Source organism: Aulonocara stuartgranti (genome assembly GCF_965226115.1).
Source record: "Aulonocara stuartgranti genome assembly, chromosome: 17".
NCBI classification, from domain to species: domain Eukaryota; kingdom Metazoa; phylum Chordata; class Actinopteri; order Cichliformes; family Cichlidae; genus Aulonocara; species Aulonocara stuartgranti.
The window spans coordinates 1,664,829-1,691,565 of record NC_138953.1 but is presented as its reverse complement, the minus strand read 5'-3'; the positions used below and the strand labels follow the sequence as shown (position 1 = coordinate 1,691,565).

Below are 26,737 nucleotides of genomic sequence, written 5' to 3'. Positions count from 1 at the left end.
AATTAATAAAAAGTCCTCAGAATTCTTTGCTCGGAAAATTATTCCTAAATACAAAATGCACTCATCTAGGATTTTGTATATGAAAGAACACCTTTATCTCAAATACTGGCTTTTACGATTATCTCTAAGGGAAGCTCATACTGATGAAACACACAATTCGGCAACAGAAGAAAAACTACTGAAACAATAACATACTGGAACAACTAAAGAAGTCTCACCGCAGCATCGTTATGTCTTCTTTCCCATTTTTTAGAAAAGCTAGAATCTAACATTTTAGCCAATAAATCACAGCTGCGCACCATCGCAAGTATGAAATAATGTAATTTTAGTATTCAATTAATTATATACAGTGTAGCTAAAAGGGCAGCATCTTCCATTTACTCACAGTAACACAAATGTTGCAAAAACGCAATCCTTTTTCAATAAAGTAGCATTTCTTCGACAAACATCGCGAGTAAAAGGAAAACGTGGAGGACTATGATGACAATAGAAGTATAACACACATGACAACATCATTTGTATCAACACAACATGGACATGAAAATGAACACCTGACACTTGGCCAAATATGTGTCTGTGTGGCTTAAAGGGCAAACAGGGTGAAAGCTCCTGATTGGGGTCCAAGCATGTACAAGCTGTGAAATAGAATTTCCTTAACAATGACGGGTTTTTACTCGGGCATGGCCTCCCACGTTTAAATGACGACTGATTAGCAAATTAATTACAAAGGATTTGTTTTGTTCCTGCTTTTTATCCACCTGAGATAACAACCTAATTCACACCTCGGTACTATACTACAAAAACCAATGAGTATCATCATGGTCCAGATGATGATGATCATTAACACTTACACCCCCGGAGAGCAGTCATTTCGGGGTAGTACCTTAGACCCCCGCGGAGTCATCATTTTGCGTTTCTACCTTTAAAAGCCGGAGAGCAGTCAAATGCTGGAAGTGGAAGCTAAATTGGCTAGTCATTCATATGTATATTGGGTCGTTACCTAGGAATTCTGGAGGGAGGGGATTGGGGGAGAAATCAACACACATGAGTCTAGGTCCTTTGTTGCTGACATTTATTGATAAAAACAGTAGTTTCATTTCATGTTATTTCCTTTTTCATTTCAAGCAAGGAAGTGGATGTAGTTAGTAAGTAAGATATTTCAGACATTATTCTGACACAGAGGAGGAGATACTGGAATTATAATTAGTATCTATGCATGCATTTGTGATTTTGTTTGACCTTCCCATTGCTTACAGTACAAAAAACCAACCATTTGTACACATATGTACTAATAATAATAAAAAGTGAGTGCAACACTGCAACCCGTCACCCCGTCGTTCAGTGGTCGTTGATCAGTGGTCCATTGTGGCACCATTCAGAGCACTGGTACAATAGTACCAGCAAGATATGGGAAGACATTGCAAATGTACTTGGATTTTAGGTTGCAAGCCACCCAAAACTTGATCCCAAACTTGTCAGGTTTACTTGCAAACACTTGGAGTGTTTCAGTATGCCATCTTAGGGAGAACTCAACACACATGTAGGTCCTTTGTTGCTGACATTTATTGATGAAAATAGAAAAAAAACCAACCGTTTGTACACATGTTTACAAATAATAACAAAAATTGAGTGAGTACATTACAACATTTTCAGCAATCACTCACAATCCTGGCACTGCCACGGTATCTGTCGCCTGCATTTACCACATGTGTACCTGTAGCAGTGAACACATCGCACAGTGGCCTGATTTTTTTTGCATCTGTGTTTGACCTGACACGTGGCCCTTTTTCCAGGGCTCGGTGTGGAGGGTTGTGTCCGAAGCAACTGTTCTTTTCTTTCCTTCTTCGCAGCTACATGAGAGTGAGCCAATTCGGTTGCAAGGGCTACCAGGAAGTCCACCCGTCTTTCCTTCGTCCCGGTGCATTCTTGATACAGCACATGTGCATTCAGTGCTGCCATGTCAATCATGTTATAAAACACGGCAACTGGCCAGCGCCGTGTTCCTTTGCGGACAGTGTACTCCCGAACCATCTGGTCCATCACATCCACGCCACACTTTGTCTTGTTGTAAAGGGTGACAGTGTTTGGCTTCCTTTTGGTAGTGTTTTCGGTCTGAACCACGCTGTGCATGCTGCTAAGAATATATACTGTCTTCTTCCGTTTGGCCGCATACGCCGTCAGCGTGGCAGCAGAGGTTGAAAACACCTAAGAAATAAGATAAATTGTTAATTCCATAGCCCTTTTACACACAATGAAACACATAAACATAGAACCACAAAAGACCTGCAACATACCTGAGTGGTGAATTCATTGCGATCTGTCTGTCTAGTGGATTGAGGAATTTCCCTGCGAATCTTGTTGACTGTGCCGAGGATGGTGGTTTTCCGTCTAAGAAGTTTTTGCGCAAGTGAAAGCGATGTGAAAAAATTGTCAGTGGTAACATTTCTGCCCTTGTCCAGGAATGGTTCCATCAGCCTCATAACTACATTTTCGGAAAGTCTCTCCCCAGTGGGACGATTGGGGTCCTTGCCAAGATATGGGAAGACATTGCAAATGTACTTGGATTTTAGGTCGCAAGCCACCCAAAACTTGATCCCAAACTTGTCCGGTTTACTGGCAATATACTGCAGGAAACTGCACCGAGTTTTTGATGGGAAAAGCTGTTCATTGATGGTGATATGTAGACCAGGGTTGTAGCACGTGATGCAGTTGGTGACAAATGATCCCCACACACTGGAAATTGCTGCGAACTTATCAGTCTTTGCTCGATCACAGCGGGTGGACTTGTCATCAAAGCGTAGGTGTTGCATGATGTCTTGGAAGCGGTTTCGTGCCATAGTTCCAATTATCTGTGGGTTTCCCAGGTTTGCTGACCAGCAGTCATTTACAGATGGAACCCTGTAAACCCCCCGCAAGATGACAATAGCAATAAATGCCATTAGTTCAGGGAGGTCCATGAACCAACAAACATGCTCCGTTTGCTGTGCATGTTGAATAGTCCATTCTTGAATGCTACGAAGCATGTCAAGAGTGATGAAACACAGGAAGCTCTGAAGGCGACTCAAGATACTTCTCCTGGCCTTAGCCGTTGGCTCTCCATCTGCAGCGTACGGTTCTATAGGGGTGAAAGGGAGACGGGTCCCCACATGTTCTTCACGCCACACTGTGCCATCTTTCGCTGTCTCAGTCCCCAAACAAGCTCTCTTTTTCGGTGGAGAAGCAGTCTCCTCATCTGCAGTGTGAACAAATTCAAATTGTGAGCAATGGGAAGGTCAAACAAAATCACAAATGCATGCATAGATACTAATTATAATTCCAGTATCTCCTCCTCTGTGTCAGAATAATGTCTGAAATATCTTACTTACTAACTACATCCACTTCCTTGCTTGAAATGAAAAAGGAAATAACATGAAATGAAACTAACCGGAAGACTGATCAGACAGCTCTGAGTCCGAATCCGGCTGAACTTCTAGGTCTTCTCCATCCGAGTCACAAGGGTCGACTTCCGCCAGGATCATTTCCAACGCCTGCTGGGTGGTGAGTCTTCTCTGCATTTTCTTTCCTTGGAGAGGAGGTCCGTACACCACAGGATTCTTCAGGGCAATGAAGGGTTAGGCTAAGTGCAGTGAGATTGTATCATATATATACCCTTGATCACAATTGATCAGTGGGGTCAGGTCACACTGATCAGCGGGGTCACACCCCCGTCGTTCAGTGGTCGTTGATCAGTGGTGCCACAATGGACCACAGAACGACGGGGTGACGGGTTTCCTGCAGTATATTGCAAGTAAACCTGACAAGTTTGGGATCAAGTTTTGGGTGGCTTGCAACCTAAAATCCAAGTACATTTGCAATGTCTTCCCATATCTTGCTGGTACTATTGTACCAGTGCTCTGAATGGTGCCACAATGGACCACTGATCAACGACGGGGGTGTGACCACATAACAATGCAACCCGTCACCCCGTCGTTCAGTGGTCGTTGATCAGTGGTGCCACAATGGACCACAGAACGACGGGGTGACGGGTTTCCTGCAGTATATTGCAAGTAAACCTGACAAGTTTGGGATCAAGTTTTGGGTGGCTTGCAACCTAAAATCCAAGTACATTTGCAATGTCTTCCCATATCTTGCTGGTACTATTGTACCAGTGCTCTGAATGGTGCCACAATGGACCACTGATCAACGACGGGGGTGTGACCACATAACAATGCAACCCGTCACCCCGTCGTTCAGTGGTCGTTGATCAGTGGTGCCACAATGGACCACAGAACGACGGGGTGACGGGTTTCCTGCAGTATATTGCAAGTAAACCTGACAAGTTTGGGATCAAGTTTTGGGTGGCTTGCAACCTAAAATCCAAGTACATTTGCAATGTCTTCCCATATCTTGCTGGTACTATTGTACCAGTGCTCTGAATGGTGCCACAATGGACCACTGATCAACGACCACTGAACGACGGGGTGATGGGTTGCAGTGTTGCACTCACTTTTTATTATTATTAGTACATATGTGTACAAATGGTTGGTTTTTTGTACTGTAAGCAATGGGAAGGTCAAACAAAATCACAAATGCATGCATAGATACTAATTATAATTCCAGTATCTCCTCCTCTGTGTCAGAATAATGTCTGAAATATCTTACTTACTAACTACATCCACTTCCTTGCTTGAAATGAAAAAGGAAATAACATGAAATGAAACTACTGTTTTTATCAATAAATGTCAGCAACAAAGGACCTAGACTCATGTGTGTTGATTTCTCCACACTCACTGCGGATGAGGAGACTGCTTCTCCACCGAAAAAGAGAGCTTGTTTGGGGACTGAGACACTCATCTGCAGTGTGAACAAATTCAAATTGTGAGCAATGGGAAGGTCAAACAAAATCACAAATGCATGCATAGATACTAATTATAATTCCAGTATCTCCTCCTCTGTGTCAGAATAATGTCTGAAATATCTTACTTACTAACTACATCCACTTCCTTGCTTGAAATGAAAAAGGAAATAACATGAAATGAAACTACTGTTTTTATCAATAAATGTCAGCAACAAAGGACCTAGACTCATGTGTGTTGATTTCTCCCCCAATCCCCTCCCTCCAGAATTCCTAGGTAACGACCCAATATACATATGAATGACTAGCCAATTTAGCTTCCACTTCCAGCATTTGACTGCTCTCCGGCTTTTAAAGGTAGAAACGCAAAATGATGACTCCGCGGGGGTCTCAGGTAGAAGCCTTCTTGACTTGACTGCTCTCCGGCTTTTAAAGGTAGAACGGTAGAAGCTGGGAATTCCAGTGTTAACATAATAATAATAATGACAATTTAAAGTAGAACACTTTTGCAATTGTTCATTTTCTGGCACTATCCCATGATTTCCTAACCATCTTTCCAGTGGAAACACTTTGGGAATCTGTGCCTTTCCTTCCTCTTTGGAAGCGCATGATTAGCAGCATCTGTCTGATACTAACCCTCAGAACGCTTTTCATTCCTGTAGAAGCAGCAAGTGTGTACTTGGTTTTTTGGAGGACTGTATAAATCTATTGCTATCCACAAGCTAAACTAGCTCATTGATCAGATTGACTAATGATGGCCGAATCTGATTGAAGTTTCTCAACAATTAAGGGGCTAACGACGAATACCTTTGAAAGTCCCAATTAGCCACTCTGGCAGTAGAGTAATGGGTTTCCTGCTTAAATAATAATATACTAGGTAGAGAAAATTACAGCTTTTAACATTAGTATGAGCCCACTTATAATTATAGCTTAGCATGAATTATGACCTGGTTCTGTCTGCATTTGAGCAATTGTTACCATAATTGGACTTAGACAAATCTATGCACATTTATTTCCTACTTATTATCTAATACATAGAAAATAAATGAATGCAGTGAATAAACAATCTATATATACAGGAAACCAAAACAGTCACAACAAATAAATCAATACTTGATTTTTAAACATGTGTTACTTTTTTTTCTTTTCTGAATAGCTGTGAGCAATTTTTAAATCCACTGCGTGTTCATGAACAGTACACTCAAAAGTTAGGCTGATATGAGCCACATGCATACTTAAAGCCTGTAAGAGTCAAAGTTGGGATAATCAGCTTGATATTACAATACCAAAAATAATAATAATATTTCAGCCTATTGTTCTCCAAGTGGTCTAACAGGGTAATACTGAAGTATCTGACCTCAGCTCTGTTTAAAGGTGACAGAAAACCTAGCCGGTGACAGCAGACTGGGTTTAATAAAAAATGCTTTCAGACATGAATTTATAAGCACGTAGCAGTAAAGCAGTAAAGACACAGAGTTCAGACTAAGGTTTGAACTCATAATTAGGTCATGTATGTGGCTATGTTAACCTCTGTCTCTCTTCCACAACATGTCTTTATCCTGTCTTCCTTCTCTCATCCTAATCACAATCTCTGTACCTCATCACCCAAACTTTCCCACTATTCATCTTTTCATAAGAAATAATATTAATGTGTGATTAGGCTGCATCGTGTACAATATAATCCTTTAGTATTGTAGTGGTGCTATGAACAGCTGGTGTCTGCACCAGCGCTCATATTAACCCCTCAGAATGTGAAACAGGTAAAGAGACTCAGAGCAGAGAGTTACTTCACATTCAGATTGGCACAGGAAATCTGTGAGGACGAAATCAGGCTGAGTGGTGATGAGGAAGAGACGCAGAAAATCAACTTCCACTAACATCAGCGAGTCACATTTACTCTGACAGCAGCCATACCCTTCATGCACACAAACGTAGATACTGTAGATCGATCTTTATTCACTTTTTTTTTTTTAAACTTGTTTTGGTGCTTGTCAGCCTGTGAAAAAGGGGACAGAGGCGGTTCAGTTCTTCCACCATAATATTCAACATTCTACTCTAAGACTGAGACATGCACATGAGTACTCCTGCTCTGTCCCATCAGCTCTCAGACAGAGCATCTTTCTGCAATATGTTTGTGACAAATGGCTTGTAAAGTCACATTAGCATCAGAAGTGGGGAAACGGAGCAATGCCCCTGCATCTGTCTGATTTTTCAATACATGAAGAGATAAATTAAGAAGCTTTTGGAAGTAAGAAGGATTTAATATCAGCTGGGATAGTAAAAGGTTGCATGTGCATCTGTTTGTGTATACGACAGAGTGTGCGAGGAGCCGTAGGGGCCTGCTAGGAAGCACACAGCTTCACAATACCTCTTAGTAGGAGAGGATGAAGTAGGAGTGAGGGACCGCAGGAAGGAAGGAGTTAACGGCCCGTGAAGCCAGATGGATGGAGGAATGGAGGAGGAAGAAGACACACCAAGTGATGAAAATGGGAGGCATAACGAACGTTATAGGTGACAGAAAGAAATGAAGAAGTCAAGCCAGTCACTGCTCAGGAAATGATGAAGGAAAGAACAGAGTCACTGTTTCTGCTCTTTCATTTTCCCCTCTTCTCTTTTTGGTCTGAGATAAAGACGGTCCCAATTAAAATTCAATTACATTAAAATAAAAACAAATAAAAAAACCAAAACAAGTTACACTAGCATGGTTTCGCTTAAAGAAGAGCGTTACTGGTTACTGCAAATGAATATAAAGCTGCTCTAAGGTGTCGTATGATAAATGATTTGTTTCCTAATGGCAGAGGTCTCGTCTAGGATCATAATTCTGCAATCCATAAAGTATGAAGGCTCACTGAACATGTTCATGTGAAGAAAATCAAATGAAACAAAAGTCATGGCCATCAGATTCACTTGATCTCAACCAGGCTAAAAACATTTTGGACTGAAAGAGCTCTCCACCACTATCTGGAGCCTTTTCCAACTGACACAAGGCAAGAGGCAAGGTATACCCTGGGCAGGTCACCAGTCCACCACATGGCTAACACATCTACAGCCAATTCCTTAGAAGTTTGTCTTTAGACTCTGGGAGGAAGTCTCTGGGAGTACCCAGAGCAAACTTGTCAGGCACGGGGAGAACACGCCCCACAGAAAAAGCCCAGGCCGGGTCGGACATAGGAACCCAGAAGCTTGTTGCTTTGAAGTGACAGGTCTGACCACACCATCACTGGACATTTTATAACTAATATGTGAAGCTTGTTAGTGAAATTTTGACTTGTTTCTGTTCTCTGTGTGAGCCTGTCCTTTTGTGAGCTCCATGTACATTTAGTTTGGAGGTAGTAACGTCAGTGCTTGTGGTGGAGGGTGTGAGGTGGTGGGGGTGGGGGGATCAACAGGCCATACAGCGTGGCACTGGTATCACTATGGTAACACAGGTCATAGTGATAGCACCATCCTGCTACACTGTAAAATCCTAAAAAGTTAACAATAATGATTTTTTTAAGTTGAGTAGGTTACGCTGGTGTTTTAGAAAACGTTACAGTTTAAGAATGCATATTGCAATCAACTAAGAATCCTGTTTGAGAAAACACAATCAGCTCTTTATACAAAGTAGTTACTGCCACTGTATCTGGACAAAATGTGAGGAGCAGTGAAATAATGTGCCGCAGCATTCAAAAGTGCCAAGAGCCACATCTACGAATTCCTTTCAAAGAGGAGATTGAGAGATTAGAAAGGTGAGAAAGAAATACAAGGACGAGTGGTTCTTTAATTTTCCCAAATCAAGAGGTAAGGGTGGAAACAGGCGTGCAGAAGGTGAAGAAAGGGAGGAGAAGAGGGAAGAGAGAATTGGTGTTAAACAGAAAAAAAGAGCGGAGGATTAAAGAGAAAGAATAATGAAAGGATGCTCAAAGGTAATCAGGGTAGACATTAAGAAGGAAGGTGGTGAGAGGGGAGCAAACAGAAGAAGGGGAGAACATGCAGAGCCTCCAGCTGGAGCCCCTCTGTGCTGCAGGAACACACCCTGGGGCTTACACACACACACACACACACACACACACACACACACACACACACACAAGTATGTAGTCCAAGAAAAGCGAGAGGACATGAGGGTGCATAAACCCATGACCAGACATTCACACATTCGCACAGACACTCATCACATCATGTGGCCATTAAACCAGCGAGGGCCAGCTGATGAATCCGAATAAATCTCTTCCTAAATCTGCACACCGCTCTTCCTTTGTCCCGCCGTTTCTGTCCACATCTCTCCCCAGATTCCTGCCCTCCGTAGGCGCTTTCACTTCTCCATTCCCTATTGCCTTTTTCTTTCTTGACTTTTCCATCTATCTCTGCTCACCTCAGGCAGCTCTCTGCAGTGGCCCGAGCAATAAAGTCAGGGGAACCTGCTATCACAGCAAACCAATTACCCAGCACACACACACACACACACACACACACACACACACACACACACACACACACACACACACTAAAACAGTGTCCCTGGGAACCTGTCAGTAAAACACCTGATCATCATCATCATCATCATCAAGTATGTCAGCCCATCATCAAACCACTTACACACACACATGCATGTTATCACATCCTGGAAAACTGAAAGCAAATCCAGCAAAAGATAAATAAAGAAGCAGATAACTGATCAGTTTTAGTGATTCCAAAGGTCCCCTCAGACCTCAGGAACTTTCTTCTTCATAAGTATAAAATCTTGTAAAGAATCACACTGGAGGACGAGAACTGCAGTTCATAAAACTCTCTTTTAAATGTTGGGGGGGGGGGGGGGTGGGGGATTAGCTCATACTTTAGCATAGGTCGAAAAAGGACAAACATTGTTGATCACCATGTCAAAATACTCGCTGTACAGACTGGTAAAATATTAGCCATGTAAATGCCCATCAGCCCTGACAATGGATCAAAACAAGACGAGTGACTGACAATGAATTGCTGAGCTTGTTTGCAACAGAGGAATTTAAACTTGTTATGATGCTCGTCAGCACAGGGGTGCAGTGGGTAGCGGTGTTAGCGATGGTTTCTCATTTGGCCTGCATGGGTTGCTCTGGGTCCTGCCACACAGTCTAAAACACACATGCTAGGCTTCTTAGTGATTCTAAATTGGTTGTCTCTGTGTTAGTGATGGCAGCTGGGATAAGCTCTGCCCTCTGCAACAGTGAATTGGTTAAGCAATTAAAAGAATGAAGATATAAACTTTCTCGTGTAATATGTCGCCTCAGCAATCCAACTGGTGCAAAAACACTCTTTAAAGCTTTATCAGAAAGCTGCCCAGAATTATGTGTTTTTGTGATTTTTTTCAAGGAAAATAAAAACAAAATTCGGTTTCAGGTTTGAGCCCAACTCATGGACAGATGCATTTGCTTCAAGACAAAGGGCAAGAAAGGAACTGCTGAACCACTAACAGTCCCATTTCTCTCATTCATTGTGTAACATGTACAGTGCATTTATTTATTTGAATGCTACCTGGCCTGAGGTTTGCGCCAAGATTATACGTGAAGAAAAGTAGAAACAGCCAAACTCAAGACTGAGTGTTGACCCAGTCAGACCCTTACAATATACATGGGATTCATTTTTTATTCACAGTAAATTAAAGGATATTTCCAGTACTGACTGGGTTTTTTGACTCTCCACTTGCTAGAAGAATATGCTAGTAGAGAATGAAAAGGGATATTAAGAACTTTCCTACCTTGAAGAAAGTAGACTCATAATTCAAGTGGATGCTGTGATGAAAATTGGATGTGTTATTGAGCATAGCCAGTGCAATGTGCATGTGGAAACCGCTACACCATGGAGTCAACCTCCACATGTCAGATTGCATCACATTATAAATCTTCAACAATCTGTTATATTTGACTACGTTTGAAGTTACCACTGCATGACTCGTGTCAGCAGATTTATATGTTTCTATAAGAAAACCAAAGAGTCAATCCTTTGTTAAGAAAATACTCCACATACTGTACGCGCAGCCCTAGTTCTAATATGAAGAAAGAGTCACTCACCAGGGGGAGCCATAGATTCTGAAGCCCCGCACGGTGACCTCAGAGTCCTGCAGGTAGATGCAGTTGGTCAGCAGTGACTGGACGTTCTCGTAATTCTCTGGCTTGAGCTTGGAGGCTGAAGGGAAGTAGTAGAAGTCCTGCTTGATGAGGTCTGCCATAAACTCCTGGTCAAAGGTCAGCTCATGATTTCCAGCAATTACTATCTTGATGTCGTAGGGGAGGGTACCTGAGAGGGTAAGTGGAGTAGTGAAAGTTATGGACAGGGAAGAGGGGAAAAGAGAAAAGAAATGAAATTTGAATGCAAAAGTGGTAAGAAGGATGGAAAATGAAAGAAAGGAGAAAAGAATGAATGGGGAGTGTGATCAGGAGGCCCAATTCCATAAGGAAAAATAGATGGGGTGGTGGAGGATCATTTTCAAGGGTGAAGAAAGAAAGAGAAAGAAATGACAAGAGCGGAGGGAGAGGAGATGATGAGGAAAAAGATGAGAGAGAAGGAAAGAGAGAGAAGGGAAACAGAAACGGGAAGAAGATATCAGCACAAAGAGGGGAAGCACAGCAGATACCCGGGAAGGAGAAGAGAGCGACAACTTTAAACCCAGCTCAGATGGCTTGGCATTCACATGCAACAAGGCTTTCTAGTTGTTTTCCTCTATATTTCGAGTAAATCTGTACATCTGTCTTAGATTCCCTCCATCAGTCAAGGTCTCAACCCAGTGCACTGCTGTCTTCTGTTAATGGAAGCATAGCTGAATGCATCCGTCAGGGAATCTTTATCTGAAGGATGGATGAGGAGGATCATTGTTGGCTTTACAAAGCAGAATATTAAACATTTATAGACTACGGCAATAACTGCTGCATCTTTAGCCCCTTCGTTTCCATCATCCCCTTCTAATCAAAGTCTCCCTCCTTCAAGTCAACGTGCATTCTCTGCTCTATTTCAGCAGCCATAATTGGCTATTCAAAGCTTGGCACAGCAGGACGCGTGATCGATCTTAGCTCATCAAACCCAGCAGTAGCCGGGCCTTCACACTTCTACACAATGTTTTCAAAGCTCGGCTCGGGAAACAGAGAGCTAACACTGACAAACATCTGGGGGTCTGCTTTGTCAGGTAAAACGGCTGACGGAGGGTTCAATCACCACAGCTTTTTTCTTTTTTTGTTGCTGGCAGGACGACGCGGCACGCAGCTGAGCACGCCGGTTTGTGTGTCAGCATGTGTGCGCTTGCGAGCGACTTTCCCATGCGTGTGCGAGTTTGCACGCATCTGTGCATGAACGTGTCATGTTAGTGAAAAGGAGTAATTAAACCGAGCTTTAGAAGAGGCTGACAGCCCAGTGACGGCTCTGTCATAACAGCCAATCACAGCCCAGTGACAGAAAAAGAAAACGAGTGGAAGAGGAAGGAGAGAGCGACAGAAATACTTTAGGAAGCCCAAAAATCCTTGAGTGTGAAGGAGGAATAATAACAAGATGAAAGCAGCTGTCAAAGAGTGCCCATCTCTGCAGTTTGGGTCTGGGCCGCCCCCTCTCCCTAACACAGCTCCAATTTGTTTGGCAGAAGGGCTTGTGTTTAGTTGTCAAGCAGACACCAAAAAAGGCCCATAAATGAGGGGCTGCACCTCAACAAAGGCACACGGACACAGATAATCAAAAGATGTTCCTTTTTGTTCCTTTTCCTCAGGGTTTGGCATCTGAGGCTTAGTCATCCCCAAATAAATCAATGTTGGAGGAACAATACGTTCTAAAATATCATCATATACCAATCATATACCGATTAAAGCTCTCGGGACCGCTGGGAATTCTGTGCTTTACTTTCAGAATTTCCATTTGTGCTCCAAAATGCATAAAATCCCTGCACATGACTGATGCAATAATTGGCATGTGTTTCGCGTGCCAACTGGCCTGTGTTCTAAAGTGCGATGCCAAAGCCTGCACCGCGGCTACTGAAGTCTAACATTTACCTCTCTATGCCACACGTTATTCTCACAAATTTCAAGTAAGTTAATGGGGGTACAAGAAAAAAAGTCATAGTGAATTCATTCATTACACACAGATTATGGCCATAGTAACACTCAGGTTACAGCTCATGTTTGTTATCAGCCATTCAGTGGACACCATTAACTTGCACAGACTCCCCATGATAAGGCACTTCTCTGATGGAGAGTGGTCTAGAAGGAAAGCCCCAGACTACAAGAGCATAGTTGCTGTTTATCAATAACCAGAATGAATATTGGATGGAAGGTGCATCTTCTGGCCGGCAAGAATAGTCTTCAAGAGGACACATATCACCCTGAGTCAAGAAACACAAATGTGTGGATTTCGTTATGTTAATAGAAAGACTTCTGTGAGTTTTTGCGAGCCTCTTTAAAAAATACACCAAGGGGCTGGGAATTTAATAAATCTAACAACAACTACAATACGGCTGCAAGAAGATAAGCTGATGGTCATACTAATGATCACTGCTGTAAGAGAGAAGAAACAAAGACAGAATACAGAAGAATAAACACATAATGAAAGAATATTTGATGCTTGTGAAGACGCAGAGAAACCGAACTATTCTGTTGTATTTGTGTCCACCTGGGGAACAGAACTCAGCATTCTCTTTTCTCTTGGCCCTGTGGCTGTAATAAACTGTCCGACTGCCATCCTATGCTGGGCAGTTAGCTAACAGTGGCTTTCTAAGGCTACAAAATTATTTCCTTCTAATACTGGAAATTAGGCAGAAAACCAGCAGAAAACTGTGGCCCAAGAAAACAAAAGTAAAACTGAATGATGCTCAGCAGCTTTCTTACATATAATCAATTTAAAAAACGAGCAACAATGTTTCAGTTTTAGAACAATTTTAGTTTTTAACATATCAGGAAACATAAAAATGATCTAGTCCTTATAATGTTTAAAGATCAGGTAAGCTCAGATAAACACACGATTTGTTATAGTTTATTCAGCTAGAACTGAGCTAAAATGCAGAAGTCGTGTTTGAAAAGCTGGAAGAACCACATTTAACAGCAATAATGTAAAGTAATAGTTTTCTGTTTACATGCCATCGATTACATGCCAGAGATTTGTCAGCCCTCGATTATACACAGCTCTCTTATGGTCCACTCAGATCTGGACTTTGACTATGCCAAACTTAGATTCGTTGGTATATTAATGAAGGGTTCATAGTCAACTGATTGACTGCAAGTACTGTGGCAACCAGCCCAAATATCCCATCACCGTGTTTGACAGTTAGAGTTATTTCTGCTGATATTTCTGCTGTATTTGGTTTTAAACAAACATGGTACGGTGCATTTTAGCCAAACATTACTACTTTGGTCTAATCTGTCTAAAGGACATCGTTCGAGAGGTCATGCGGTCTGTTTGGATGCAATGTTGCAAACCTGCGCCATGCTGCCATGTTTGTTTGCTGAGAAGAGACTTTCTCCAAACATGCCATCTTTTTTTAAATGTAGTTTCCTGAGCTTTGACATGTTAGGTGAGGCCTGTAGACCCCAGTTGTACAGGAGCTCTTGTTTTTTCTCTGAGCAGTGCACAGTGATGGGATTTCCACTCCCAGTGAATCCCAGACCTGTGAATAATTTTCCCCGCTGTAAGATAATGATTTCAAATTGTTTAATAATGGCCTTATAACCCCTCCCAGACTGATGTCAGCAGCAGCTGCTTCACTGCTGATGTCTTTCCTCTGTGGCATTACAACAAACACCTGAATGCTCCAGACTGCCAAAGCTAATGCTTTTATATTGATAATCAATTGATTAAGTAAGGATAAGCGGAAGCGAATGGATGGATGGAGGAATTCTGTATATTTGATTAGCAGTACTCGGCTTTTACGTTCCATTCTAATACTTACGGTTTTTCATGCACTGTTTCTGCATTTTAACTTTTTGTTAAACAAAATAATCACACAGTCAGGCATGTCATATTTTGTAGATCATTTATGGTTTTATTTACCTAATTTTAAGACCTGCTGAGGACCAAACATTTTTCATAGTACAGTATAAAGAAAAGAAAAAAAAACTGAACTGACCAGATGAGCTGAGCAAAAAGTATGATGAAATATGATTTGTTGTTTGAACTGGATAACACTGTAGGACTTATACAACTTGTCTATTTCACATCCAAAACACCACGCAAACGTAGAACGCGAGCAGCATAGACACCCTTGATGAGTCCATCACCTAACAAAGGTTTAGTGATGTGGATAATGCAACCTATCCCTCCCTCTGTGGAGCAGGATTTGCTGCGACCTAAAACCGCCACTGATATGTGTCAGTGCCAATCTTACAAAGTCACGCTGTAGTCAGTTACAGTACAGTATTTAATTAACCTTTTTACTGTGCACACAGACCCTTGGTCCCAGACTTTAGACGTCATGGCAGTGATTCCTCCTGAAACAGCAGAAATCCTCATCATGTTTATGCAGCTAATCTGTGCTAGACTGAATAAATCAAAGTAAAATCCAATGATGTTGCTGGAGCTCCCTTCAAGGCAGCCAGTTATACCATAAATTAGATGCGACTGCAAGAATGATCACCCAGGTGAGCAGTATAATTTAGGCAAAATATTAATGTCATTTTATAACTTTTTAAAAGGTGTGCAACAGCTTTGCCTCATCTTCTTTCTAGGAAAATATTTAGAAATATAAAGAAATCTATATCATGAATTCAGCTGGAATAAACTCTGCATGCATGCATCACGTTTGCCACATAAACATATTTGCTCAGTGGTTATTGATTAATGATATATGACCATTTTATATGCCCCAATAACTGTCCATGTAAAGCTGTATATGCACATTTACATATGTAACTTTATTTAATAATTTTTATATATTTTGGATGGAGGGATGAAGGGATAGAGGGATGGGTGGACTTGGAAACAAATTTGATGCAAAATTTGAAGTCGTGTACAATAAAAATATGAAGAATAAAATGATTATACAACAATAGGAGAAGGAGCTAGAGGCTTGTCTCTCAATATAAGCAATGGCTGGGGAGAGCCCGAGTCACTCAGTCCCCATCTATCGAGTTTGTCTGTTTACTGTTGGTGCACATGCTTAAGGCATACACCACAGGGGTGCTTTTACTTTCTTTTGTTTGTAATTCTACTCAGTTGTAGAAGTTGAGGGAAGTGCTTTGAATAGTTCTCAGAGCTTCTTGAAGGACATTCCAAAGATATCTGGATGTTGGTTGCCTTTTGTTCCATTCTTTGTCAAGATGATCCCACAAAGCTTCAGTAATGTTGAGGTCCAGGCTCTGAGGAGGTCAATCCACGAGTAACAGCGCTCCATTGTATATTTTTTCATCCAGGTATACTTTCACATTGTATTTGGCAATAATATTATTTTTGCTGTGAAATCTTTTCTAGATTGCCAAAAAAATGGGAACAAATGATGTTTTGTGACAAATTTCAATAATTTAAAATTACTTCTTTGCTAAGTTAAATGAAGACACACCACTGTCTTTTATCCTGTCTTCCTTCTCTCACCCCAACCAATCACAGCAGATGGCCCCGCCCCTCCCTGAGCCTGGTTCTGCCGGAGGTTTCTTCCTGTTAAAAGGGAGTTTTTCCTTCCCACTGTCACCAAAGTGCTGCTCATAGGGGGTCATATGATTGTTGGGTTTTTCTCAGTATGCATTATTGTAGGGTCTACCTTACAATATAAAACGCCTTGAGGTGACTGTTGTTGTGATTTGGTGCTATATAAATAAAACTGAGTTGAACTTACCTATGGCTTTGAATTTCTTAAACTTGACCTTATCCAAAACCTTATGATAACAAAACAAAAGAAATTGAAAAAAGTTACTTAATATTAGCTACTAAATACTAAATAACAGAAACCTTTTGTAAAACAAACAACTCTGTAAAATAACTCTAAACTAACCTCAAAATAAAATGCAAATAAATAAATGTAAAAACTAATTTGACAACCCTGAGACACCAATTACAACATATTACTCAGACAAATAGTTTATACTAACTTTAATATACCTATTTTAAAAAAAGATAACACCAATGTAAAATATTTCAAATTTATTTAATAGTTCTCTCGCCTGCTAGTTAAGCTTTAATATTATTAAATTAAATTAATTTTAGCTTCCTAAGTTGCCCACGCTGGCAGCGACTGAAAATTTGATGACTTCGAGCAAATACAAGCAGAATAAACATGAGGTGGATATTGTTGACCAACCTTGTAGTAAATATACTGTATTAGACTCGAAATGTTAGCATGTGACAAGCTGTCAGATTCAAAGTTATGTGCAACAAGCAACTCGCTTGTGGACGCAGCGTTAGAGAAACATTTTTCTACTACTATGATTGTTGCTTTCAAAATCTATTAACTAAAATAGAAATGCTTATATGTGTGGTGTGACAGTAGTCTGGCTACACAAGCCAAGTTTTGTTTTGTAGCTTACCTAGCCTTAGCTTAAAAGCTAAAAGTAAGGTAAAGCATCGAGAAGCAGGACAAATTAGCACGCTAGCAAGTGACAGAGCCAGCGCTAACCAACAAGAGAACATTACAAACATCAACTGACTAAAAAAGATGTAGTTCCAGTGGTATGATATAAATAGTTCAGGATTTTAGGACAAAAAACACATAACAACAGTACTCCAGCAGATATGGAGTAGGGGTGTGGGGATGGCTAATTGGTGAGAGAAATATGTCCACTGTCAACATACAAGAAATTCTCCATCCATCCATCCGCTTCTGCTTTTCAGGGTCGCGGGGGGCGCTGGAGCCTATCCCAGCTGTCATAGGGCGAGAGGCAGGGTACACCCTGGACAGGTCGCCAGTCTGTCGCAGGGCTAACACATAGAGACAGACAACCATTCACACTCACATTCACTCGCACATTCACACCTAGTGACAATTTGGATTATCCAATTAACCTATCCCCACAAGCTACATGTCTTTGGACGGTGGGAGGAAGCCGGAGTACCCGGAGGGAACCCACGCAAACACGGGGAGAACATGCAAACTCCACACAGAAAGACCCCGGCCTGATGGTGGAATTGAACTCAGGACCTTCTTGCTGTGCGGCAACAGTGCTAACCACCGTGCCACCGTGCTGTCCACAAGAAATTCTCCATTACAATTAAAAGTTGCACAGTGAACATGTCAGCAAAATGCACTTAAAAAGGTATTTATTGAGAGAAGTGTGAGTGCTGTATTCTGTTACTGAGTAACAGTTTTTACTACTGATGAATTAATGTGGAGGCAGCATTTTTTTCTGCTGTAAATAAGCATTATATAAAATAGCTGGGTAAGGTGATGTCGAGGGAGGATATGTACCCACCTATCAAGACTAAATCACTGCATCTAAATGCAGAAAAAAAAGATATAAAGGAAAGTGGCACGTGGATGCATGTGAGCCCAAGAAAGACAGACGGCAAGACAACAATGGAACAACAGCACAGGAACAGGGCACTCATAAATTCTCTAACAAATAAACATTATCTGTGTTGCCTCAGAAATTCTGCAATGTGAGCAGTTTTCACCCATGAAGTTTGACAGCCAACTGTAAACTGAGAGGAATAAATCACGCACAGAAATATAAAACTCCACCAGCTGGACACAAATACCCTCCTCCCCATCCTCACACACGCACACTCACACACACACTTTTACTTTCCAGAATTAAACTTCAATTTCATGGATGATTTTTTTTAAAGTTTCCCCCAGAAGAAGCTGCAAAATGACAAGGTGGGAATACCAAATAGCTTAATGTTACACAGTAGATTCTGCAGCCAGTGTTTGCATCTGTTTTCCATCCCAGCCAACCGCCTTCAGTGTGAAAATAATAAAAAGAAAGACTTTCAACAATACAGTCGATTATCCTGAATGTCCACAAGGAACAAATTGCTCAGAAACAGAGAATGAATTTGTTACTTCTCTGACAAAAGCGAAGAAAAGAGGAAAAGGTGTGGGTGGAAATGTGCGAGTCAATGTGAGGGGGAAATCTAACATATGTGGCAACAGACCTCCACAACACGGGGAATGTTCTTTGTCACCCCAATATCTTTGTCTTTGAATTCAAGTGACTCTTTTTAAACATCGAATACTTTTAATTTGCCTGGTGCAGAGGGGACAGTCGAGTAGCGTTAAAGACAAAAAGACCAGAGAAAACGCAACAGCGCAACACAAGGCGGCTTTCAGGAGTGGAAACAGCTGGACTTCAGTCTCCCCCTCCGTCCCTTCATCCCTTTATTTCTCTCTGGTTCTTTTTCAATCCTCTCTCACTCATTGTCTTCACTCTTTTGTTGAGTGCCTGGCCCCTCCAGTCATGCACATCCCAGATCTGCTCCATGTCTGGCTGTCTGTGTGTCACCACAAAAACCTCCATCTTTCCATTAACTCCAAATGGTGGTCAGTGTGAGGGTAAATGCATGTAAGGTTGCATGTGCAGCCTGCATAGATGTGCTTGATCCCTGGAGTTGGGTGCATAAGCATAATGTCTGTGGATCTTGATATGTGAGTGAATAGATTGTTAGTGTGTGTGTGTGTGTGTGTGTGTGTGTGTGTGTGTGTGTGTGTGTGTGTGTAACTCCAACTGCCACCACATGAAATCTTCCGGAGTTCGGCCACCATTGTTCTGATGCTGCAATGGGTGGTCTGCTCTTTGAAGAGGAAAATCCTTGCTCTGCCCAAAGCTCTTGCATGTACAGGGGGATTACTGCCCATTGTGTGTGCATTGGTGTGTGTGTGTGTGTGTGTGTGTACTCTTATATGTGCGCTTGTGTGGATGCACAAACAAAATAAAAAGGAGACATTTCCTGCCTGCCAAGACAAAGTTAAATCCTATCTCTGTATGTGTGCGTGTTTGTGTGTGTATACTCCAGATATAAAAAAAAATAGTAGCCAAAATGTTCAGCCAAATAACTTAATACCAAAGTATGTGTGTCTAGAAATTCTGTGTGTGTGCTACTGCAGAAAATAGAGGCCAAATGTTTCCTGCCAAGCCAAAATGATTAAATCAATACCAGTGTGTGTGTGTCAGTATGAGTGAATGCATGTGTGTGAAAAGCAGTAACCAAAACTTTTTTCTAAAATTAAATTAAAGGAAAAGCAACAGATTATTACAGTTTCATTCTTATGTTTGCACATGAGCCTTGTGTAGCTAAAACACCTTATATAAGTCTCATATTTTTTTTGTTGAATGTCATTGACTGGATGTGAGGTTACTATAGTGAGAACGTTTTTTCTGTGTTATTGTGTCATATTTTTTAATTGCCTCTTTTTGCATTTATAGGCTTTAAAACACGCATCTTTAAGGGAGGATATTTCACCTCATCTCTTTCTTCCTGGGAGCTAAAAATGCGCCTGTCTGCCACAACGTTAACACTAATGGCGTGATCTGCCCCAAAACAGGTCAGTATTTTTAATATTTGGCTCATCAATGAAGTACTAAGCATGGTAACAGAACAAGACAGTTAGCTAACAAGAAACAGCCACTCCAGTTTCCAAAGCTCGTACACGTCTAAGTTCATTAACTACTAAAGAATCCAGAGCAAGTCTGACTATCGTATCGTATCGGCGCACTTAAAACCCTTTAATTTTCTTAAAAATCAACAGCGCGCCTTATAATCCGGTGCGCCTCATGTAGGAATTCTGGTTGTGCTTACTGACCTCGAACCGATTTTATATGGTACAAGGCGCTCAAAAATCTGTCCAAAATGTTTTAGTACGACTTTGGTAAGCTACGAAGCCGCACTACCTACCTTAGACAGGAGCCTCGCGGAGTAATCTGGGTCCTAAACTCCGTCCGTTTCGGGTCCCAAAGTCAAACGAACACTGCAGCATCACTGAGAGTTACAAACTGTCTAAATTCTTTCATCTTTAATAAAATGATCAGCTGCTGTTTTACCAGGTGTAACAATTAAGTTTAACATCCAGGCATCCATGAAAACAGAATTTATTACATTTAACGGAGTTAGAAGTTAGCAGGAAGTTAGCTCGCTAGCTTCCACCTAAACATGATATTGCATGTTCTGACTGAGAGATTTCTGAAAAAATTCAAACGTACAGCTCTGCTATCACTTCCAACATAAATGAAGACAGGAAACTAAACAGCAGTGACGTTTGTAGGGTTACTGAAGTTGGGCTAGCTGGTATATAATGATGTGCAAAACGATTGTTGTATATTAGCATAACATAAACACAGTGAAGCTGCAGGATGAACGCTAACTTTTTTTTCCACTCGATAAAAGTTAACGTGAGGGTTCCTGATGGTTAGAGACAAATGCAATCGCATGGCAGGATGCTGTAAACGGACCAAACTTCAGTCAGGAGAACAACTGAGATAATCCATCCACAATACGAGGTTACTCATTCATATACTGCAACAACGAAATATATGGTACTTTGATTGATAGGTGTACAAACAACAGGACGCTGTAGCTACTGGGCTGAATTATAATATGATCTTTTTGTGGTACAGCTGTCTACTGCTAGCTAACCAAGCTTTCTAGCCTTAGCTGACAAATTCATCTGTGTCCCAACCACCCAAATATCACAAAATTACACTGTTAGGGTGCCAAAATTTGAACGTTGTAAAATTCATAACTAATGGGTGACATCAGAGTAGCTACATTCACACCTTTAATGCTGAGATTAGCCTACCTAAAGCTTTTATAAGTACTCTAGTGATCCAAGAGGAGACCACCTAAAAGCATCTGGTAATGATGGTTTAACACTACACTATTATAAATTATAAGTGGAGATAATATCATCTTATCAGTATCACGCCACAAAGCATATAGAGTATCAGGACTGAAAATGTCAGGGTGTGGTCCAATATAGTGGATGCCTCACAAGATACTAAGGAAAGAAGGACAGTATGTCAGTCACAAGTGGTTAGCTCACTGGTTATTGATTTGTGATTGACAAGGTTTTAATAAGCATATCCTAGTTTATCCTAATTTCTGACATTAATGGGAACCATAATTTATAAAACAGACACAATATTTTATATTCATTGTGGTTTACTGAGCCCCAGTGAACAAAGCTCACACCACAAAGCAGTTGAAGGCCATTTTCCTATGAATTTTATACAACCTGAGATCTTTTTAGAACAAGACGAATACAGGTTTTTAGATCAGGATACTGTGTCCATTATTAATATACAGTCTATGTTCTGCAAAAACCTGATCTGATAACTGCTGGGCTAAACATGTAACCAACATTCCTGTTTTCATTTTTCATAATAATATTCCCCCCCCCCCCCCCCGAGCTCAACAAACAACCTTTATTTATACAGGCTGCAGACTGGCTTGGGGTTTTTTTTAGCATGGGGAGGGTCTAGCCAGGACCCTTACTGGATAGTGGGTGGGAATCGAGCTTGCGACCCCCACTCAAAAAGTGTAAAAAGTTAAGTATTTTTGGAAATAGAGGGGACTGAAACCCACGCCATCAAAATGCCTGGAGCCTAAATCCAGCACCTTAGCCCACTCAGCCACAGCTCCATGAGCAGGCCAACAGCAATAGCTCGTGTGATGGAGTTTTATATCTTTCTTGTATTGCTACTTTTAATAATGGTTTTGATATAATTAACTTCTCTGTCAGAATTAATTGAGGTAAAAAAAAGGCTTTATAATGCTGGGAGGTTTCTGTCAATGTTTTATTGAAAGCAGTAATCGGATAAGCACAAATTGGCAGATTATGTTGGACTCTTGTACCATAAACGTAAAATATCTAATGTATGTGGTATCAGATACTGTCACTGTATTGTATATTGTATAAAAGTTACATCCCTCTGAAAGTAAAATAAAGTGGAAAAGCGTGAATAGACGATGTATTAAAGTTGTAATCGTAATACTACAAATCTCAGTTTTATTGTTCTGTTTTTATGGCTTGGTACCAGCATTTTGGGTGTTTGTGGTTCCTGTATAGATTTTTATTGGCCTTTTTGCACCATCTCTGATTGTCTTACTGCTCTTATTTCTTGCCGTATCTGCCATGGTTGTAGCAATGGAATTCTCTTAAAATTCCAAGGTGTAATCAACCAGGATTACACCTGCATACCAATCTCTGTCAATAGCCTGTGTGTTTATATATATATGTCTTCTTTATGTATAAATTATAGAGAGATAACAGCCAGACTGTGCAGTTTCAGCCAGCCTTTCTGTGTGTGTGCATAAACAGAATTCCAATAATTCAAAGGGAAGCTTCAGAGGCAACAGCAATGATGTTCAAAGACAGACAAGCTAAAGACTCAGCCTGGATCAGTTGTAATTCCTTTACAGCGTCTGTGCGCGCACGCGTGTGCGTGCGTGTGTGTGTGTGTGTGTGTGTGTGTGTGTGTGTGTGTGTGTGTGCGTGTGTGTGTGTGTGTGTGTGTGTGCGCGATACGAGTCAGAGGAAACAAAGTAGTCAGTGACATAAAAGAAAGAAACAGGGAAGGTAAAGAGAGGTGAGTAAGGGACGAACATGCAACAAGGTAGAATTGGATGATGGCAGGAAGACTTCTGCCTTCCCACCTCAGCTTAAACTTAATACTCATTTCATTTAAATCACCGCCCACACTCTGCTGCATATCCCCACACACTCACAAACATGTACACACACAGTCGTACAAGCAGACGCAAAACAAAGACAGCCAGCAATTATGAGACGGCATACACAAACACCACCTACTGCGCCACGCATCCAAAACACACATTTTATCTGAGTACAGCAGCACCTCCTAACACTTCACAATGTCCTCGCTGAACATAATGCATTACACACACACACACACACACACGAGCAAAGACACATAAAAGCAGCGACAAAGACGGATCCAGCGCATCATCAAGCGGCCTCGTAGGTGGTCTGTCTCTTCTCTTTCACTCTCCGACACTCCATCTCTGTCTCTTTCATCCTGTCTGCTCCGCTTCCATGTTCAGTGTTACAAAATTGCCTCCAGGATAATGTGGCTGAAGATTAAGCTGCAACTTTCAGAATAAGCAACGTGGGTTTTTCCGACGAATGCTGATGAATAAAACCACTGGCTACTCGCCATATGTCCCATATCTGTTTCGTTTTATTTCTACTGATGCCAAATTTAGCTGATGCTAAACAACATCACTTGTACACTGTGCTGTTGTACCTTTATTGTTCTCGTCAAAGCCGCTACATCATCAGACCACATCGACTAGCAGGGAATGCTCTGAAGGTAGTTCCAGGCCATTGTGCTTTAGTACCAAGGTTTATGTAACGTCATATTTAAACCTTGGATGAGAACACGAACTGTCCTTCTCTGATGAACAGCTTGTTAACACCAGGCCTATTTGAGTACTCTTACAATGGCGTGCTCAATCCCAACTGGTAGCGACCGGTGGCTGACACTCATGAGCCTGGCTCTGCTGGAGGTTTTTTCCACTGTCACTGTCAACTGTGAAGCACAACTCCCTGTTTTATAAAATGCTGCACAAAAAAGTGCACATTTTCTGTTTACTGAGTTCCCAAAGCAGTTCAACCAGACACACCCAGCCCTTCAGGTGTGGCAGTGTGACAGGACATGCCCAAAACACATCATTTAGGAGACATCCTGGTGCCATGCCCGAACCATCAGCATCCATTTAGAGCAGTGTTTCAAGACCACTGAGCCGCGGCACATAGATGTGCCGTGAGAAATGATCAGGTGTGCCGTGGAAGATCCTCTGGTTCCACCTGATTAGTACGCTCAGTGACCGACATGAGTATCGGGCAGATCAATTACATTCTCTTCCACTAGTGGGTAGTACAACTAACTGCTCTAATTAAATGGGTTGCCAACTGCCAATAAAACAGAAGAAGACGAAAAAGAAATGACATAATTGGCATGCAGTGTGTAATAGCAATGGATCAATATTTGAAAGCAGTCAGTCTGACCTGGTCCTGGAGAAAACTCCGAGCCAGATGAAGGCCCTAGCATGAGTAGTGGTCACAAGAACGCAAAAGAGGTATACTGGGGACAAACCAAGCCAATTCTGCTATACAGGGTACGCAGGAAAAATGATCAATGTGCTTTTCGTGACATTTTTGTTTAGTGGTGTGCCGTGTGATTTTTCTAATGTGAAATATGTGCTGTGGCCCCAAAAGGTTGGAAAACACTGATTTAGAGCATATGAGACCATAGCCATGCAAACACGTCTAGAGGCTGTATCTAGCCAAGGCTTTGCTTCGATCTAAACATCACCATCTACAGTCGGTGAAAATCCAGATCGATGATGTTACAGATTTAACCCTGTAACAGTTGGTTTGCTGTCGGCTTGACAGAGAGGACTAATGACAGATTTAGCAACAGTTTGCATACGACGAATTACAAACACTGATAAAAAACAGTGAAAGGGAAAAAGAGAATTAGGAAATGATGAGAAAGACTTCCATCATTTCATGAGAAATATCCACCGAGGGTTTACTATCTGAACTCGAAGAGGGAAAAAAGAAACTTATTTGAAAGAAAAAGATGCGCATTCTACTGCATCTTCTTCCCTCCCTGATATAAAAGCAGCGAGGGACAGATGGGAAAAGGTTTGCCTAAATTTACAGTCACGTGAAATTCTGTTGAGTTTCTCAATAAGAGTGTCAAACCTCCTCATTATGATCTCCTCCAGCAGCACTCACTGCTGAGTAAACACACGTAGAAAAAGAGGTGAAAAAAAGACAAAGGAAAGGTGAGAAATGTGGCAAAATAAGGATTGAATGAACAGTGAAGGAAGAGAGAAGAGCAGACCAGAAAAAGGCAGCAGCTATGAAAGTTTAATAACCTCGCTGTTAGAGAGCTAAAGAGAGAAAGCTAAGAGACGAACGAGGGCAGCAGAGGCGGTAAAGAAGAGATCCAGCGGGGAGGTGAAAGGGTTGAGGAGTTCAACACCTGACAAAGGTTGGAGATGAAGGGGCATAAAAATAAAACACACCCAGGCAAGCGGAGGCAGGTGCAGAGCAGCAGACACCCTCTCGCTCTGCCAGGCAAATAAAACACACACACTTGCATTTAAAGTGCCGACACGGCAATCGCATCATGGTCGTCGCTTATCTATTATTCAGCAGTAAAGGGGAACAGATAGAGCAGGCGCTAAATTAAGAGCTGTAACAAAGATGCTAAAGGCTGTGGACCTCGCAATCTGGAGTCGGGGGGGGGGGGGGGGGGGGGGGGGCACAAATCCAGCGCTCCTGAGGCAGCAGCAGGATGAAGACTTGGGTTATTTCTCTTTGTACAGTCTAATAAGAGTAAAGATACATTTTTAAAGAAGCACTACCTAAAAATGCATCTAATAAAAAAAGCCGATAACATCTCACAGAGGAGGTGTGTCCTTCACTGTGTTATTGCCCATCTCTGCAGGTCCTTCCAGTCATGAAGGACTTTCATCCCAGTTTGTTTGTTTTTGTTCCCACCGACCCTCCTTTTCAGTCCAACCACAGATGGAGGCAAAGACGTGGCCGGTGAGATGTTGAATGGTAACATTGAAGCAAATGGTTATCACATCTCCTCTTTGCACATCATCATCTGAGCTTCACTGTCTTGTATCTGCACGAGGGCGTGTCAGACCTCATTTATAAAGCACAAACAAAGTTTGCTTCACCTTAGTCTCAGCAGGTGGCTGTCTCATCTGCTCTATGCTGCTTCACCATGAAGCATAAACAGGTGAACTGTAGAAAAGCTTGCTGGCTGCCTGTTCCTGCTCCTTCAGCCTGATGCAAGAGTCTGTGATTAGGAAACTTCTTTACCGCACTTTATATTTAGCACTTCTGAAATGCTCCTGCTGTTTTTGAAGCGGCACTGCTACCTCTGTCCCGTGCATTTCAAGGGTTATTGTGGTGAACAGCTGTGGTATCAACGAGCTAATAAAACAAGCTGATATATTCATATATATGAACACAGACAAAGCAGCGATATAACGGGATGAAAAATGCAC

At 41.6% G+C, this 26,737-nt stretch overlaps 2 protein-coding genes across 3 annotated transcripts in view; both read right to left on the bottom strand.

The window, feature by feature from the left end:
* mpped1 (metallophosphoesterase domain containing 1) overlaps positions 1-26,737 on the bottom strand; it is a 105,415-nt gene that overhangs the window by 60,795 nt on the left and 17,883 nt on the right. For both annotated transcript variants that reach the window (XR_014272459.1, XM_082511639.1), the window contains exon 4: positions 10,861-11,086. Coding sequence is in view for 1 of the 2 variants with exons in the window: in XM_082511639.1 (XP_082367765.1) it covers positions 10,861-11,086 (226 nt within the window). In the remaining variant the exon portion in view is untranslated. The remainder of the gene's footprint in view (positions 1-10,860; positions 11,087-26,737) is intronic.
* Positions 1,546-5,286, bottom strand: LOC309692805 (piggyBac transposable element-derived protein 4-like). Its single transcript, XM_082511624.1, has 3 exons — positions 3,425-5,286; positions 2,295-3,232; positions 1,546-2,205 (listed from the first exon to the last, which is right to left on the bottom strand). The coding sequence occupies exons 1-3, from the start codon at positions 3,552-3,554 to the stop codon at positions 1,657-1,659; spliced, it is 1,617 nt and encodes a 538-aa protein (XP_082367750.1). The 5' UTR covers positions 3,555-5,286; the 3' UTR covers positions 1,546-1,656.